Source organism: Spodoptera frugiperda, chromosome 16 (genome assembly GCF_023101765.2).
Source record: "Spodoptera frugiperda isolate SF20-4 chromosome 16, AGI-APGP_CSIRO_Sfru_2.0, whole genome shotgun sequence".
Lineage (NCBI taxonomy): Eukaryota > Metazoa > Arthropoda > Insecta > Lepidoptera > Noctuidae > Spodoptera > Spodoptera frugiperda.
In genome coordinates, this window is record NC_064227.1 from 7,584,344 (window position 1) to 7,602,106 (window position 17,763).

The 17,763-nt window shown below is 40.0% G+C and overlaps 1 protein-coding gene across 1 annotated transcript in view; it reads left to right on the plus strand.

Annotated features, from left to right (window-relative positions):
- The window catches only part of LOC118280806 (NACHT and WD repeat domain-containing protein 2), a 40,692-nt gene extending 23,973 nt beyond the window's left edge, over positions 1 to 16,719 (plus strand). Inside the window, exons 6-33 of the mRNA XM_035601189.2 lie at positions 319 to 463; positions 864 to 1,089; positions 1,605 to 1,715; positions 3,112 to 3,287; positions 3,787 to 3,941; positions 4,317 to 4,520; positions 4,995 to 5,134; positions 5,355 to 5,466; positions 5,767 to 5,865; positions 6,273 to 6,442; positions 6,602 to 6,765; positions 7,216 to 7,379; positions 7,596 to 7,765; positions 8,246 to 8,465; positions 8,885 to 9,097; positions 9,183 to 9,243; positions 9,499 to 9,651; positions 10,267 to 10,454; positions 10,788 to 10,917; positions 11,298 to 11,401; positions 11,709 to 11,860; positions 12,211 to 12,429; positions 12,736 to 12,940; positions 13,382 to 13,526; positions 14,048 to 14,210; positions 14,607 to 14,738; positions 15,417 to 15,641; positions 16,070 to 16,719. Of these exons, the coding sequence (XP_035457082.2) occupies positions 319 to 463; positions 864 to 1,089; positions 1,605 to 1,715; positions 3,112 to 3,287; positions 3,787 to 3,941; positions 4,317 to 4,520; positions 4,995 to 5,134; positions 5,355 to 5,466; positions 5,767 to 5,865; positions 6,273 to 6,442; positions 6,602 to 6,765; positions 7,216 to 7,379; positions 7,596 to 7,765; positions 8,246 to 8,465; positions 8,885 to 9,097; positions 9,183 to 9,243; positions 9,499 to 9,651; positions 10,267 to 10,454; positions 10,788 to 10,917; positions 11,298 to 11,401; positions 11,709 to 11,860; positions 12,211 to 12,429; positions 12,736 to 12,940; positions 13,382 to 13,526; positions 14,048 to 14,210; positions 14,607 to 14,738; positions 15,417 to 15,641; positions 16,070 to 16,214 (4,491 nt within the window). The 3' untranslated portion in view covers positions 16,215 to 16,719. The remainder of the gene's footprint in view (positions 1 to 318; positions 464 to 863; positions 1,090 to 1,604; positions 1,716 to 3,111; positions 3,288 to 3,786; positions 3,942 to 4,316; positions 4,521 to 4,994; positions 5,135 to 5,354; positions 5,467 to 5,766; positions 5,866 to 6,272; positions 6,443 to 6,601; positions 6,766 to 7,215; positions 7,380 to 7,595; positions 7,766 to 8,245; positions 8,466 to 8,884; positions 9,098 to 9,182; positions 9,244 to 9,498; positions 9,652 to 10,266; positions 10,455 to 10,787; positions 10,918 to 11,297; positions 11,402 to 11,708; positions 11,861 to 12,210; positions 12,430 to 12,735; positions 12,941 to 13,381; positions 13,527 to 14,047; positions 14,211 to 14,606; positions 14,739 to 15,416; positions 15,642 to 16,069) is intronic.
- Positions 16,720 to 17,763: the final 1,044 nt, after the last annotated feature.

The window sequence follows — 17,763 nt, forward strand, 5'->3', positions numbered from 1 at the left end:
TCGAGTCACAGAGGGACTTTATATCATGAGCAGCGTGTGCGACGTCGCGCAGCCAACTAGTAAAGAATGGTTTGAAATTGTGATTCTACTTCGATAATTGTGCTTTAAAATGTTATTTTACGGAAAAATTTTTGGTGAAATTCGTACCTTTGGAATTTCGTTGCATTGGTTTCAGGGTATAAGCCCTGAAACCCTTCCTTGAAGGCAGCATCGACTTTAACTTTTTATAGTCTTATGTGTGCAAATTACAGACGCTTCAATATTACTGATAATTCCGAAATTACAAAATAACTAACCAATTTTTTTTTAATATTTAAGAGAGTCCCGAAACTCCAAGCTGAAGATCAGGCAGTATGGTGGGATACTCTGGGGAAGATGCAGAAACTGTTTCGAAAGGCATCGTCACAATTGTACAATGCTGGGAAGATTGACAAGGACTGCATGCACAACTATTTCATGTCTGGTAAGCATCATATTAAACTAAGACTGCAGCAGAATTGGTTCCACTAAGACTCTGGCACTGAAATCATTATGATAAACCCATTTCCCTATTTACATTTCAATTTATATTCACAGTTAAAAAAATCACTTCTCCCAATAAAATTTCCTCCTTTTCGATAATCTAAACGTATGCCTTCGAGCAGACTAAACATACATTAAAGTCAAAGTCAAAATTATTTCATCATCAATCACTTTTGGACGTCAAAGCAAATAATAATATAATAATGTTAATATCATCTGTCTGTCAGTCAGTGCCTAGGAAGAAGAACGACCAAAAAACTTCATAGATTACTCTTTTTCAATCAGATTCACAATACAATTCTTGGTTACATGGTTGCATCATTCATCTCTTTCCATTCCAGTAACTGAACGCGAAGTCATCAACGGCGTGTTGAACGTGAAGAATACAAAGAACCACTGCCTGGCCTACGTCAGATACATCAACAACATCAACCTTCAGAACCTGAAGAAGGCCAGCAACTTCGTGGACATCATCAACAGGAGCTTGGATGCTGAGGCTTCCAAACTGCTGGCTGATCTCCGAGATGTTAGGCTTCCAAATAAGATTGAGACTACTAATATACAGAAGTAAGTTTAGGTTCTGATGAAGACTATTTAATATTAAATAATAAACGAAATCTAAGCGACTTGACTGTACGGTTGGCGCGGTGGCTGGCTAGCTGCCGCGCAACGTGTAGCGGGTTCGATTCCCGCACGGACCAACTTTTTATGTGATCCACAAATTGTTGTTTCGGGTCTGGGTGTCATGTGCATGTGAAATTGTATGTCTGTAAAACGTACCCACGACATAGGAGAAAATCCTAGTGTGGGGTAACGTAAAAAAAGTAATGGTGAAAACTAAAACTCAATAGCTTTCAATCTAATATTATTCAGCCTTTTTGTACAGTGGATATTTGGTGTCTACCTCACCTGTTGGTAAGTGATGATGTGGCCAACGATTGAGCATGTCTACCTATAAGAAAACTAATTACTCTGGACTCGAAGACACCCACGTCCTCATTGCGCATAGAGGTTCTAAAAAGTTTACTTAAACATATTGCCTAAAGTACTTTCATAGCATAGCATATTCTATCCTCTTTCAGATACACAGTGGAATGGATTGGTCGCGAAGGTTTGGACACGGAGACTCACAGCGAATACCTCGGCCACTTCATAGCGCACTTCTACAAGAACATTGTGAAACTGGTTGACAGGTAAAGTAACCTTTCATCATCATCATCAGCTCTTGAAAGTCTATTCCGGGACTATGGGTCTTTTCTACAATAGGTTAAAACTGCTCGCCTGTCAGGAATAGGTCGCACTTCAAAAGATTTAGGCATATCAGAGAGCGCTGCTGTCCGGTCTCTATCCAATGTGTAGTGTGTCTTAAATCCGCTGTTATGATACCCACGGTTGGAGGTAGGATGGTGAATGCATGCTGTTCCCTCATCACAGGACTTAAACCACAGAGAAATTTAATTATACCTAAGGTTAAAACACATGTTAATTCAGTAGTAAATAGGTTTCTTAGGAGACGGCAAAGCGCATGTAATGCCCCAAGTGTTCATAGGCCATGCCGCCATTTCTTGCCACCGTCGTAGTATTAAAAAAATGTCTGCACGATTGTTGCAGTTGCTGGGCAACCAGCTGCCGCGCAACGTGTAGCTGATTCGAGTCCTGCACGGAGCAACTCTTTATGTGATCTTCAAATTATTGTTTCGGATCTAGTTTCGTGTAATGGTTGTAAACTCACCCACGACACAGGAGAAAATCCAGTTGTTGACAACGTAGTAGTTGGAGGCAACGTAATTTTTATCAGAAAAAAGAATAAATTCCAAAACGTGCTTCATCGACATTATTAAAAATTGTTCTTCCCTCAAGTACTCGATTATTTTTGCAGTATGAAATTTATTCTCAAAGTAATTAACATGTAAATGATGGGAGGAGCGTTCAAAGCTAATCTGGTCATTTGCATTGCATACGTAAGTTGCAAACTATGTCGTTTAAACTAACCAGAAGTTAGTTGATTTGCAAATCAATTATTGCTGTTAAGGTTTCTTACCAAAACATGATGTCATCAGGTTTTCTAGTCATTTTCTATCTATCGTCACGCCTTTTATCCCTGAAAGGATAGTCATAGCATATTTTGGCACGTAATGCCACTATACAATGTACACTTACTTTTCACCGTTTGAGTTATAAGTCCCATGTAATGGGGGGTGAGCCTATTGACATACACTGGGCACTCTCCAGACTCCATGTTACTAAATACTGAGAAATTTTCGAAAAACCGATATTGTTAATCAACAGTTGCAAGTGAAAGTACATGCTCAAACTTCGATTCCGAATTATCAAAGTAACCTAGTACGGTAAAACGGGGTGAATAAACACAAGAATGAAGAGTCCCCTTGAATTCTATTCACTCCGTTTTACGATAGCAAACATTATAATTTTTAAATTCTAAGCAATAGGTAATTGCGTACTGGTCCAGACTCCATTGGAAACCATACAATCTAAAGGATACATGGTCACATATTCTACATCATCATCAATGTACAAAACTGCCTAGTACTTTGGAAAACTAACATTCCTGATGATTCTGAATTCCAGAGCCATGCGCAAAGAAGACAGCAGTGCCCAGGGTGTGATAGTGACGGAGATACTCCAGCATCTTCACGCGTGCAATAATTCCGTCAAAGTGTTCCATGGAAGAGAACCAGACCTTGACTTCATAGAGAACTACATGAAGAACGAGTCGGATAAACCACTTGTGCTGTATGGAGAAGGTGAGTGCTTGGAAGCTTTTAATAGAACTAAATTGTATAGTTATTGAGTGTGCTAGATATTGCACTAAAACATCTTCTAATCCCACACAGTCGGTAAATGAGCAAACGGATCACCTGATGGTAGTCAATCGCCGCCGGCCATGAACACCTGAAACACCAGAAGCGCAGAAATACCAGGAATTTAAGGGTTGTTGGAGAATCAGCATTTGGGAAGATTGGAGAAGGTGTAATTAGACCTCCGGTAACCTCGCCTAGGGCAATGAGAAGTCATTGAATGACGTCGGTTTCACTCCGGTCGAGCCGACCCAGCAAAAAAAAAACATGGCTCTCTAATCCTTGACACATTAATTGTGAAGTAAAAAAACTTATGTTGTCAGATATCTTGATGGACTCGACAAGATCACATAAGTTTTTCACCAGGTTACCAATAATGTCGCCAGTTAATATTTTAAGTCTCAGAGTAACGAAAAGCTGATACTCATCATATTTTTATCGTCAGGTGGTTGCGGCAAGACCAGTCTCCTAGCGAAGAGTGCAGCAATGTCTCTGGATACCTGGTTTGCTGATGTGAGACCTACCAACGTGATCAGATTCCTTGGAACAACTCCTGACTCCAGCGCTCTCACTCCAACCCTCATTTCAATCTGTCAGCAGGTACCTTCTATAGATATCACAAAAGAAGTTGAATCCAAAGCACCAAGCTTCATTGTTTCTATTTATAAGAATTATACTGCACGGATGGTTCGATTCATGGCACAGAGCAACTCTTTGGTGATCTACAAATTGTTGTTTCGTGTCTGGGTGGCATGTGTATGTGAACTTGTATGTTTGTAAACGCACCCACGACACACGAGAAAATTCTAGTGTGAAGCAACGTCTTCTTTTTCTCATTTATTTTTTGTGGTGTCTGCCACATTACAAGAGAAGTAAATGGTACCCTGGCCAACCATGCATAATAAAATTTCAGCTTCGTTTACTTGAGCGAGAGGAAATCTTCATTTGATTAAGTTTTAATATAATTGGTTTCAGATATCATACAACTTCGCTCTTCCCTTCGAGGGTATACCTGATGACCTGGTGCCTCTCACGGCTCACTTCAAGCATCTCCTGACGATGGCCACGCAGCAGCAGCCCCTGCTCCTCTTCTTGGACTCTGTAGACCAGCTCACGGGGATAGGCACTGAGAATAATAAGGTTTCTTGGCTACCAACCAGGTTACCAGCACATTGTAAGGTAAAGTGGTATATTGGGTTAATATATGTAGTATGTATATGCATCGTCACGCCTTTTATCCCCGAAGAGTTAGGCAGTGGAGCACATTACGGCATGTAATGCCAATGCCATACAATGTACACCCACTTACCATTTGTGCTATAAGTTCCATGTAATAAGGAGTGAGCCTATAGCCATATTATTATGCTGAGCACAATTCCAGACTCCGTTCTACTACTGAGAATTTTTCGAAAAACCGAAAAAGCCCAGTAATTCTTTGCCCAACCCAGGAATCGAACCCCATGACCGGCCATTCACACTTGCGAACCACTCGACGCAGTCAGTAATAATTTAATAATATTAAATATTTGACAGTCTCAAAAGAGTTAAATAAATATTGTTTTGTTAATATCGCTCTCCATTTTTCTCAATTGTCACCACCGTGGCGTGGGTGTCGTAGCTACATACTTTAACAAAAGATTTGTTGGTTTTCAGATAATAGTCACATGTGCCTGTGAAGAAGCTAACCCTGAGGTGTCCAAGGAGTATGACGTATTGCGACGCATGATTGACTCAGAAGAGAATTTTCTAGAAGTAAAAGCTTTAGGAGAAGACCTGGCGATGCAAGTTCTGAAGTAAGTAAATCTTAATAAATATGGGAGAGCCATGCTTCGGCTCGACCGGAGTGATACTACGGCCTCACAGAAAACTGACGTGAAACAACGCTTGCGTTGTGTTTCGTTGTGTGAGTGAGGTTACCGGAGGCCCAATTTCCTCGATTACCGGTGTGTTCCATAAAAAAAAATCTGAAATATAGTTATAACATTATCCTAACCTTAAGCTAATTTATTTCAGGCTGTGGATGGCATCAGCAGCCCGAGATTTGACCAACTACCAATGGCGTTTAGTATCAAACGCGATTGCATCCTGCTCTCTACCGATATTCGTGAAGCTCGTCTTTGCTGAGGTATATTTTTTTAAACGTTACCCCACACTAGAATTTTCTCCTGTGCCGTAGATTTAAGCGAGTTTACAATATAAGTTCACATTCACATGATAGCCAGAATTGCAAAAAATTGTGGATCACACAAAGACTTTTTCCGTGCGGAATGTTCTACGGTAGTCGATTGCCCAGCCACCACGCCAAGTCAAAATATGTTCCATAGTGTATATAGGACAAACCTGTAGCCGTACCACGGGCGTAACTCCAGACTAACAACTCTGACCATCTTTTTCAAAATCCTGATAGCAAATAATTTTTCTCCAGGTCTGCAGATGGAGAAGCTATACCAAGCCCCAGGATACACACTTAGCGTCCACTGTCATGGATTCCATTATGATGCTGTTCGAGAGAATTGAGAAGCAGGTAAACATAAATAAATCATAAAAGTCGATTTAAAATATTGCCATTTCGCGGTATCTTAAACATTGACTTGATCAATTGGTTGGAAGCAACCTGCAACCAACAGCGACCTACGACCTTCATTTAATCCTGTGTCCAGCTTATGTTTACCACTCTTAAAACACTAATTAAAGAATGGCATTAGAATTCAGTATTAACCTCTTGTCTGTCGGTACATGTCACGCAATAAAAATCACATTGTGTCTCGCGAAGATACTACTTACTACGGGTTGGTCTTTTTTAAAGTCAAAAGTCAAAAATTTTCAAATAGACCAGGAAGGCACTTTTGAACGTTAAAGCAAATATAATAATATTAAAAATGTCTGTCTGTCGGTCAGTCCTCTAGTTAAGCTATTTGCTTTTGTCTGCAGCACGGTCGTCTTCTCGTCTTCCACGCTCTAGCCTACATCACAGCAGCACGCAGTGGTCTTTCGGAAACCGAACTAGAAGACCTCATCTCCTTGGATGACAAAGTACTGGATGACGTATACCAGTACCATTTACCACCTGTCAGACGAATACCACCTCTATTGTGGACTAGGTAAGACCTCTTCTTAATTGACTGGATAATGGTCTAAATTAAATTGGTTCTTTAGGAGACAGGTTATAAGAGCAACCGCCAAGGATCGTAAGGTATGTAGTGACTTCAATTTGTGGATCAAGGAATGTATTATTTAAGTTTTTTTTTAACTTCTTCCAGGATCCGTAACGATCTTCCAAATTACCTGTCAGAGCGTGAGGCTGATGGTGTCTCCGTGATGAACTGGTACCACAGGCAGTTCCGTGACACAGCACGGGAGAGGTACTTCAAGAATATGAACATGGCCATGTACTTTCATTCTATGATTGCTGATTACTATTTGGGTAAGTGGTCTTTTCTACGTCTCTCTTACTCTTGTGGTGTTTTCAGTTTTTGCCAGTTATAGTAGGCTTTTTGAAAGACTTTCAAAGTAATACGCTCTTCTACCTTAACTTCGGTTCTTTTTTCAAATTGGTACTAACTACCATGTTTACGATTGATGTCCTAATTTTAAAATGCTTTTTGTCCTGCATAATGTCATGTACGTCTTATAATCTTGATTTGAGTTAAGTTTTTCTACCATAAAATTATGATAAAATTGGAAAGACTTCAACAACTTATATTAACTGTAAAAGGGGTATGTAATACACAATTTCAGGACCCTGGACTTGAAAAAAGACAATGACTTTTGAGTTAGTTTCAGCATTTCTTCTCAGAGTTTGGGGGATTATTTTTATGATAATTTTGAAACGTAGTTTTGTAGCCTATTTACAAAAATAAATTCATTGTTTCAGGAATATGGGGTGGTGGAATACCAAAGCCCTTCAAGTACACGGAGATACAGCGTCATCGCTTCAATCTCGCCGATAGAGAGGGTGTAGCAGATAGGAAGGTGCCACTGCAACCTCTGGTGTTCACCTCCGCTGATGGTGCCAACAAGAGATATAATTTGAGGAAGGTGAATACTAATGTTTTAATATAAAGAAGTTATAATGAACCACGGGTCATCAGTCAGTACAGCCACAGTGTCATACAAATATCTACAACTTTTGAGAGTGATCAGAGTGAAATTGACTATTTGGTGAATCATCATAAAAGTGGTTACTGCTTGATAAATAAAAAACCTAAAAGATCACTTAATTCTAAACAAGTTTTATAACTGTATTTTTTTCAGTTTGGTGAACTTCCATTCCACTTGGTCCGTTCGAAGCGGTTCACTGACTTATACGCTGAAGTACTGTTCAACTATGAGTGGCTCCATGCTAAACTGAACTGCTGTCCACTACAAGCTGTGCTAGCCGATTTTGAAGATGCTAAGCTGCATGTCAGTAAGGATGCTGTCAGGTAAATACATGTTCTATGTGTAATAAAATATTTGATAGTGAAAGAATGAAAATGTTAAAAAAGTAGTATCAGACGAATTATTAAGTATTGCATTTTTTTCTTAGGCTTCCTTTTAGACTCCGCTGCTACTGAGAATTCCAAAATCGAAAATCTATCTTTGAGCGCCTTGAAGATTGAACCCGAGACCGAATTTTAGCAATTTAAACCAACATTGACTGCACGGTTAGTGCAGTGGCTGAGCGACTGGCTGCCGCGCAACGTGTAGCGGGTTCGGTTCCCGCACGAAGTAACTCTTTGTGTGATCTACCAATTGTTTTTTCAAGTCGAAATCGTATTTTGTAAACGCACGAACGACACAGGAGAAAATCCTAGAGTGGGGCACTTTAAAAATTTTGAAATGAAATAGAACATCATTCACAAATCAAAATCGCGATGTGTCTGCCAGAAAAAAATAACATAATCATTTCTTTACGATTCCAGAGAACTGATGCTGGTAGCAGACGCCTTACGTCTAGGAGGTGCTATCCTCGGCACATACTCCGACATGTTGGCTCCGCAGCTGGTCGGCAGGCTCCTGCCAGAAGCTCCCCACAACCCTGCTATATCCTCGCTGCTGAAGCAATGTGTGCATAATGGGAAGACCCATTGTGCATTGTTACCTTCTCATCATTGTCTGCATACTCCTGGCGGACCTCTTAAGGTAGGTTTATTTTTAATCGAGCCGACGTATCACCTGATGGTAGGCAATCGCCGCCGCCCTTGGACACTTGAAACATCAAGGGCGTTACAAGTGCGTGGCCGGCCTTTATCCTTTACTAGCTACGGGAATTTCGCGTGGTTTCGTTTACCTGCTCTGGTCGGCTTTTTTCAGTCGTAGCGTGATTTTTTGTAAACTATAACCTCCGTCGATAAATGGATAGGATAAATGGTTACTCCAACACAAAAAAATTTATTCAAATCGATACAGTAGTTCAAGCATAAAGAAGTGATAGAGAAGTGAGTGACTTTCGTATATATATAATCTTTTACCCATTGCTCGACTACTATTGGTAATAGCGTAATGTTTTATAGCCTATAGCGTTCCTCGATGACTATTATATCTCTCTGTATTATTTCCAGTACTCCTTAGAAGGTCATCAGTTCGCGGTCTTCGCGTTCCGGCTGAGCTCTGACAAGCGCTACGTGGTCTCCATCTCCAGTAGGGTAATCTCCTGGGACCTGTCCACGTCAGACCTGGCCAGAGACCTGTGTCCTCAACTTGAAGGTATCATGCAGAACTTGGAGCTATCACCAGATAACAAATGGGCTGCTGCGTCTACTAATAATTCTGTGGTGAGTTTCCATCAATAAAAAGATGGACAGTATTGGTTTCGTGTTTGTAGGTGTTAATTTATTGGTGTTATATTTTATGTTTCAGTCAATGCTGTTGAATATGCTGACCAGTGAATACATCACTATTGAGAATCCTCTTGATGAAGGTAAGCAAGCAACAGATCTATTTAAAATAAGTTGCGACGATACAAACTATTGTATACAAGATATACTATGTACCGAGCACAGTTGTTATAACTCGAATAAAATTATCCAATAAACGGTTGCACCTTGTAGTATAAAAAATTCAAATTTTGAGCATCGATAAAAATATTATAGTAATACTTGGTATCACTTTACATGTCGTTTTACAGGATTATATTATTTTATATTACCTGATATTTTGTCACTTTTCTCACCAGGTGAGACTGTCCGAGGGGTCTTCGTTCTGAACCACCACATGTTCATCTATGGCCCTCGCTCCTGGGTGCAGTATACCATGAGGGGAGAACATGAGCAGACCCTACCGGCACCTGATACTGCGCCCTTTGATGATGTTACTTGGGAGATACTTTGTAAGTACCTATCTTTGAAGACCATTTTTGTCCAAATCCGTAACTCTTCTCCATAAGAGATGTTGGTCATAAGCTCTGTGGTTGGTTGACGGGTTCGCTTTTTAAATGGTTCGGGTTTATCAGGGCGCTGCTAGCCAGTCTTTGGCAATAAATAGCAGTCCTAAACAGCCAGTTTTTTTATTATCATCATCATCAATCATCCAATGCCTTCTCCCACCATGGACGAGACGAGAGGGAGACAGAATGTCAGATTCATAATGACTAAAAACCACCTCTTTCCCACTTTTGTTTTTCAAAGTCAAAGTCAAAGCATTCATTTCAATTATTCCTAAATTAGGCACTTTTGAAACATTTTATTGAATTGTCCGTCAGTCTGTCTGTCAGTGAAACTAGGCGCTCGTTCCAAAGTGTTGCTTCGAATGGAGAAGAACGAGCAAGAAACTCCATCGTTACTCTTTTCAAAAAATGTTTTTTACAATATTTCTGATACATGGAGCCAGAGCCCCGGCCTCCTGTGGGCAAACTCACTAGGTAGTCAGCAGCTCCGGGTCGGTAAAGACATAGCCCTATAATAGTATACAGGATCTGACTTCATGTCCATTTCTACACTTTCAGCAATGGACTTCCGCGACCTTGAAAACTTCTTCCTCGTAATGTGGAGTGGTGACCTGGACGAGGACCGGCTTCTACTGCAGTTCTGCAAGAATGGGGAGTGGATGCAGCCCCTGAGGTGCCGTGGTGCCCTCACCATGAATAAACACTGGACTAGAGTGTATTGCAGCGATCCGGAGAGAGGATACCAGGTGAAAAAGTATAATAAGTATTTTTATGGGGTTTAGGGGGGGGGGGTAGTTTTTATGGCATAAGCTGGTTAACGAGCAGATGGGACACCTGATGGTAAGCAATCGCCTCCGCCCATGGACATTATACTTTCATTGTATAGTTGACTCCACACCTTCGTACCTACAACAAAACTTCGAGTACTTCATCATCATCACCAATATCATTTTCATCAAACAGCCCCACGACGCTGACTGTTGAACATGGTGATCTCCAATTCCTTATTGGCAAAAAAATATTTCTAACGCGATCTAGATTCTTCAAAAATATTATTATAACCTATTCTTTAATTTCAGGTATCCATCTTTGAACTAAACGTAGAAGATAAATGTTGGAACAAAGTGGAAGAGATATTTCATCAAGAAACAGATACGGCTGAAGCGATGCTGCAACTAAAACGAGGCAAAAAGGATCGAATGTTGCTTGGTAAGTAAATGCACTATAGTTTTTTACGACGCCGAGGGTTAGCGAGCAGATTAATCATCTGATAGTTAATAAACAGCAACACGCATAACTGTAACACCAGAGAAGTTACTAATGCGTGGGCGGATTTTTAAGGCAGATGAAGAGCCCCGCCCAGATAGCAAATCACAACTGTTATTTCATGCTAGTTTTCTGTGAGACCATAATGCATGTCAGTTTTTATTGCAGCAGCATTTAATCAGTTAAAAACGAATACAACTATTAATCATTATCAAAATAACTTAAAGCTTCGGTTTCTATTAAGATTATTAATCTGAGGGTCATAGGATCTAATAACAATTTTTGTTCGATATCGCTATACCATAGAAATTTATCACTTTCAGCCACAACAACTTACAGTTTCGTTGTATGGGACTTTGATTGTAAGATACCGAGAGTAAAGCCTGAGCCAGAAGTTAAAGAAGATGAAAAAGAAGGAAATGAAGATGTAAGTAAAATTGGTATTAATTTTAAGAAACTATATTAGTAAACCCCTCGTTAAGGTACGCGTCCACAGGCCCGCATCGTACGCATTGCACGCAAAGGATTTTATTTTATCTTGTATAGAAACTCATACAACTGCGTCCACTGATCCGCATCGTACGGACCGCAACAGCAATGCCTACAAGCGATGCATACCGATAACGTCATACGGAATGCGTGCGATGCGTTAGATGCAGGCTTATGGAAGTTTACATTTAAACACTATTTCAAATACAATTGTTAATTCCTTAATTCTTGACACATATTTCCAGGAGGAGAAACCTGAGGAACCAGAAATAGACTACCGGGTGCATGGCATAGTCCTGAAGCTGCCTCACACCATTCGAAACATCTCTACGAAGATGACGCTCTCCAACTCCTTCATGATCAGCAATAATAATACTTATGCGGTTGCTGGAGTCAGGTAATTTATTGCAACGGCTGTAGATGTCAGTAAGATGATTTAGAAACCAAATGGTCTTGGTACAATGTAACTTATATTACAATTCAAGAGGTATCAATGAATGAGCATGGCCTGTGCAGACCTAAGATTGCATTCTTTATATACGCCCATTCTCAGGCAGCGAAAGAATAAGACAGGTAATATTTTTTTTTTTGGCAATCAGCAGCACTTAGGAATATCCCAAACATCAACAGAAGTGACAAGTGTTTTACCGTTTTTTAATCACAAGTGAATTATGCTTAAGTTTTACCTAACTAAATCAAACCAAACCCTCCATAAATCGTTCAAAGTCCTCATTCACTGGTTTACAGGAAAAATCTCTACGTCTGGAGTTTGGAAACAACAAAACTGATCAAGATCTTGGACGCTCACTTCGGAAGGATAGTCCAGCTCGAGCCTTTGACAGTAGGATCCTGGAACAATGTGATCACCTCCTCAATCGACAGAACTGTGAAGATATGGAACATTGACAACATATTTGAACAAGTCCATAAGATAGACCGACAGGAGTTACCCATAGATTCTATCAGGTTGGTCAAATCATAATATTTTGCCCTTAAGGAGTTAGTAACTAAAAATTACATAATATGTCGTCACGGTTTTTATCACTAAAGGGATAGGCAGAGGTGCACATCAATGTATTATATACTTCCCCTTTTCACAATTCATATTATAAGTCCCAAGTGACACATTTCCAGACTCCATGCTGCTACTGTTTTTTTTCGAAATCCAACAATTCTTTTCCCAACCCAGGAATCGAACCCAAAGAGTGATTCTAGACAAACGAGGAAGTCAGAAATTACACACTTATAAAAATCTTGTAATCTCTCTTTCAGTCTAGCCCGTGATAAATGCCTGGCAGTGACAGTAACTCGTAGTTGCTGGGGTCTCTGGGACACCAGCACTGGTAAACTCCTCGCCCAGCTGGCTGAGGCACCACTAGGAGCCATCGTCACTCATGCTGTCATCACCCCAAGCGGTGATAATGTAGTGACGGCTGAATCTGGAAACATCGTGATTTGGGATACGGTTGAGAAATTGGTAATTACTTACTTAATACAAATAAAATATGGCAGCTTTAAGCCAGAGATGGGGCCCAGTAGGGCTGATGCCTGATCCGGAGCTGCAGACTACCTAGCGGGTTTACCGGGGCTCCAGCTCGAAAAGCAAGAGTAGGAACGGGGTGGATTTTAGTCAGTAAGAGTCTAGAGTAAATGGGAGAAGTCATTGGATGATTTTCGATTTTCCTTCCTTAAAAAAGGTGTAACCAGACATAGGTCTTGATGCCTTTCCAATTTCACTAATTAATTATTCCTATTGTCAAAATATTGATAATGCAAACATTCCCTATACGCAGAAGACAGACAATAAAAGTGAACCAGACAATCAGGAGTTTGATGGAATAGATTCCAATCCTCAGCAGCTGAACATCATCAACGAGACAGTCTTAGTCAGTAACATAACATTTCTTTTGGCTTCCAGGCTATACACAAAGACGAACAGAAAGGCATCAAGCAAGTTCTGCTTCTCGAAGACGGCACTAAGTTCATCACAATCTCCATGCAAGCGTCTACAGACAACGTGGATAACGTTGCCATGGCTAATATCATTGCGAGGACTATCCCTGGTAAGTTGTTAATAAAAATTAAATAGGGATATGTGATCAACGAAGCGGATAGTTCAGTCGATTTCTTGAGATAGGAATGAATTAAAATGAAATACTCTTCTGGTGTGGTGTTCAATACCGACTGATGACGCGGTTATTTATTTGCTGAAGAATGTGGACATTCTACAAACATTGAAAAGCTGGGTACTCAATTAGCCTTGTAGCACGTAATGTACCAGATACAATATTCAGTGAGTACGGACGCGCGAGCCCGCTACGAGCCGTTCACGGAAGAAGCACAGCGAGCTAGCAGCCTGGTAGCCGAAAACGCTGCGGACCGTAGACCAGCCGTATCCACTATCATCTAGTATCTATCACTATCCATTATAGTATCTGGTACGTTACATGCTACACGGCTAAGTGAGTAGTACCCAGCTGAACACTACTGTGTACAATCTTAGTAAAACCTGAACACACAATCACAACTTAAATATCGTCAGGTAAAATGGTTTTCATCCCAACTTCCCCAATGGTGATTTCAGAGGGTGAAACCATCTACAATGCAGAATACGAGGTACGAGGAACCGGGTACAAAGCAGCAGTTGTATCTGCAGATGAGCATCACGTTGTGGCTCCTGGAGTCGATAAGTCTTCTAGAGAATGTCTGCATGTGTTCCATGCGAGAACTGGCGCGAGGCTGCATAGGTAAGGATGAAAATCTAGTTCCTGACTATTGTGTAGTTCCCAGTGGAGATTAACATTTGAGAGGATAAGAATAGATTGAGGATAATATCAGAGTTTCTATGAAATCTGGTCCCACCTTTCAATAGCTATGTGTGTTACATCATTGAATAGGTAATATTGAGCTAAATAAAAGTTACTATGGCGCCAAGTTCTAAATCTTAGTCCGTTTAGAGTTATTCTTTATTAAACATGGTAGTTCTATCAGTAGCCAAGTAATGATATTTTTATGCATCCTATGATGTAACACATATAGCTATTGGAAGGTGGGACCAGGATTTGCATCCTCCTTTAACAACGTTTGTGAAGAGGTAGTTATAATAGTACATAATAAAAACTAAAAATAAATGCATCTTTCAGGATCCCAATAAAGAACAGTGGTATCAAGGACATGCAATCCATAGTGGCACTACCACACAAACCGTTGTGGGTGGCGGTGGTGGGCAACGACAAGGCTGGCATTCTGGACATCAAGACTAAGAGGCATATACGGTAAGCAGCTTCTAGAATTAAAGAAAAATTGCAAGTGTCGATGGTGATATATTTTTGGATGAATGTGGAGTCAGAACAGCTGATTGCAGTATTATGCTCGGAGCAATCATATAAACATCTTATCTTCTACTTTAACTGCATAAATAGTGCGTGAGAATGGTCTTATCATATTTTTTTGAAGTTAATATTAGTTATAGTTCTATATTGATGTGGTGAGTACTGCTGTATATGAGTGCTGAATATGTACTGGCACTTTATACAATGATTTGAGTAAAGCTATGTAAAAGTGCTGATGACTCGTACAAGTTAATTGCAGTATAATGGTTGCAAACCAATTTCCTTCATGTTCGGAGCAATCCTGTAAACTCTATCTCATCTTCTACTTTAACTACCTAAATAGTGCGTGGAAATGGTCTTATCAGTGGCATTTTTGGAGCCTGTATCCTTATTTCTAATTGTTTTTGCCTCCTAGTAATAATTAGACCAATAATTTAAAGTCAAAGCCAAAGCATTTATTTGAATTAATCCTAAATTAGGCACTTTTGAAACGTCAAATTGAATTGTCCGTCAAGTCTGTCTGTCAGTGAAGCTAAGAGCTCGTTCCAAAGTGTAGCTTCGAATGGAGAAGAACGAGCAAGACACTTCATTAATTTGAAATGGATTTCTTATGTCTTCCAGATTCGTCCCCCGTTGGAACGGTGCCTGTACTCGCGATGGCAAAATAGGACTTTGTGCACCCTCCCGAGGAGGGTTGGACCTGATTGAGCTGAAGAGAGGAACGTCTGTCCAGCAGCTGATATACAGGGCGGCTGAAGGCGTCTTCTCCATCATCACCATGTTCAGTTCCACTGATCAGTACGTGTTCTACTACCACAGTGGGAGGAAGACTTTGAGGGTTTTTAGGTTTGTAGCGATTATACCTACACATTTTTGAGACCTGAATGCTATTTTTTGATAAGTTTAGCATTCAGAATCAATTTTTTTTTCTTATTTTTCTTATCCACTGAGAAGTGTCATCGTTATGTTGTCCTACAGTGCACTGTTGTGCAGTGTTGTGACACCTTAAAATGTTGTGCATTTAAATTAATTATTACATAAGTGTTTAGACATAAGTCCTAATGTAACAACTACTGGTTGTCCAAACAAATAAATAAATAAATTCAGAATTATGATGATCACTTCAAAACCATGTTGCGAGCCTTAAGTGAAATTAAGTAGATATTTTATTGGATCTTCATCTATCCTGCCTTATTAATACCGATTTAATATTATTATGTAAAATATGAATGTACCGCAGTTGTCGTTAGCTGATCAATCTTCCATTCATTCAGGACGGTAGACGGCCGCGCCATAGCAGAGTACAGAGCACCAGCAGAAGTGACAGGAGTGGCCAGCGCGCATGGAGGCACGGCGGTGGCCATAGCATCCCAAGACGGCTGCCTCACCATCCTGGACATTGTGGATCCGCATGAGTAGAGGGAAATGGTTGTGATTTACTTGGCTAGTGGTTTTGGTGGTAGCCCAGGTTTTTGGAATAGGGTAGCTACTTGATAATTTGGTTTTTGGTACTATTCTGTTTTACAGCGAATTTTCTAGTCGTTTTTGGACTTGAAAGAACAAAGTGTCTAATAATTCCCTTTTCTTAGCTAGTTTCTTTGGTGTAAATGTGTGGTTTAATCAAAATTTTCGTAACGTCTTGAAGAACTCACTGATTTTGGGTTAGGTACCCTGGGGTTCAGATTTCTTTTTAATTGGTGCTACTATTACCAGTTTTTTTTTTGTTATTTTATCATTAGAAGTTAAAATGGGACATTTACCATGTTTTACATTTTGATGAGAATGAGTTTCATGGCGCTTTCAACAGTGCCGAAATATTGGGAACTCACAAAAACTAATAAACAAAATATAGTACTAGTGACCATGTCAGTTTAAACATTTATATCAATGTTCTTTTATTAAATCAAATCAAACGTTAAATGTTCCTGTAGTACATTTCGGCCTTTTGGAGGGGGAAAATCGATCCGTTAAGACTCCTGGCTTGGGGTGAGAAAGGGCATCACAGGGTCTTACGGTGACTCAAACCACCCCGTTACTTCTCCTGCTTTGAGCCGGAGCCCCGGTAACCTGTTACGTTGTCCGCAGCTCCGGAGTTCCTATATAACTGGGCTAAAACCAAACCACGTGCTAAGTCGTTTGCTCTGTGATATGTAGAGATGTGAAGTAGATGGGAATGGGATCTCAGAAGGAATAAGGAGGTAGTGTTGAGAGGTTGTTAGTATACCTTGTATTAAAGCACGTAGTGTTTATGTAGGGTCACTTCAAATGTAGGTGTTGTAGTGGTAGAAACATGTAGTCGATTTTCAATGTGTGCGGCGTTTGTTCATAAGTGATCATTTATGCGTTAGAAACCCGAAAATGTGCGATAACCTTTCCTGAATAATTCATGACTTTTTTCATAGTTGATAATGTTTTTTAAGAAAATCGTTCTAATTATTTGAAAAACAATTCTGTCGCGTGGTTCTTCTTATTCAGTAGTTATCGGCGGCGATAGTATTTGTAATAGTAATTTGCCTATGGACCCTCGAAGAACCAGAGGTGAGAGGCACCACATGTGCATTGCCGGCCTTTTGTGGCTTAGGAATTTGATAATTGTTGGAGATTCAGGGATTGGGAAGATTGGGAAGAGAGGTTACCTCTCTCGCACAACGCAAGCGTTGTTTCACGTCGATTTTCTGTGATGCCGTGGTATCACTCCGGTTGTGCCGACCCATTCTTCCCAAAGCATGGCTCTTCCATACTTAATTCGTATAATATATGCTCCTCTGGCCTCCTATCTCATAAAAAATATTACATGAAATTAATACTTGGACAAACGCCGAAAAGTAATCAGTTTCAATGATCTTTGTAGTAGTTATATATTAAACGCTAGAACATAGAAGTATTGATGAATTCTTTATTTCATTATTGTAAGTTATATATATATATACGCTAGTCAAATGTTTCATTATAACAATGTATCTGCTTT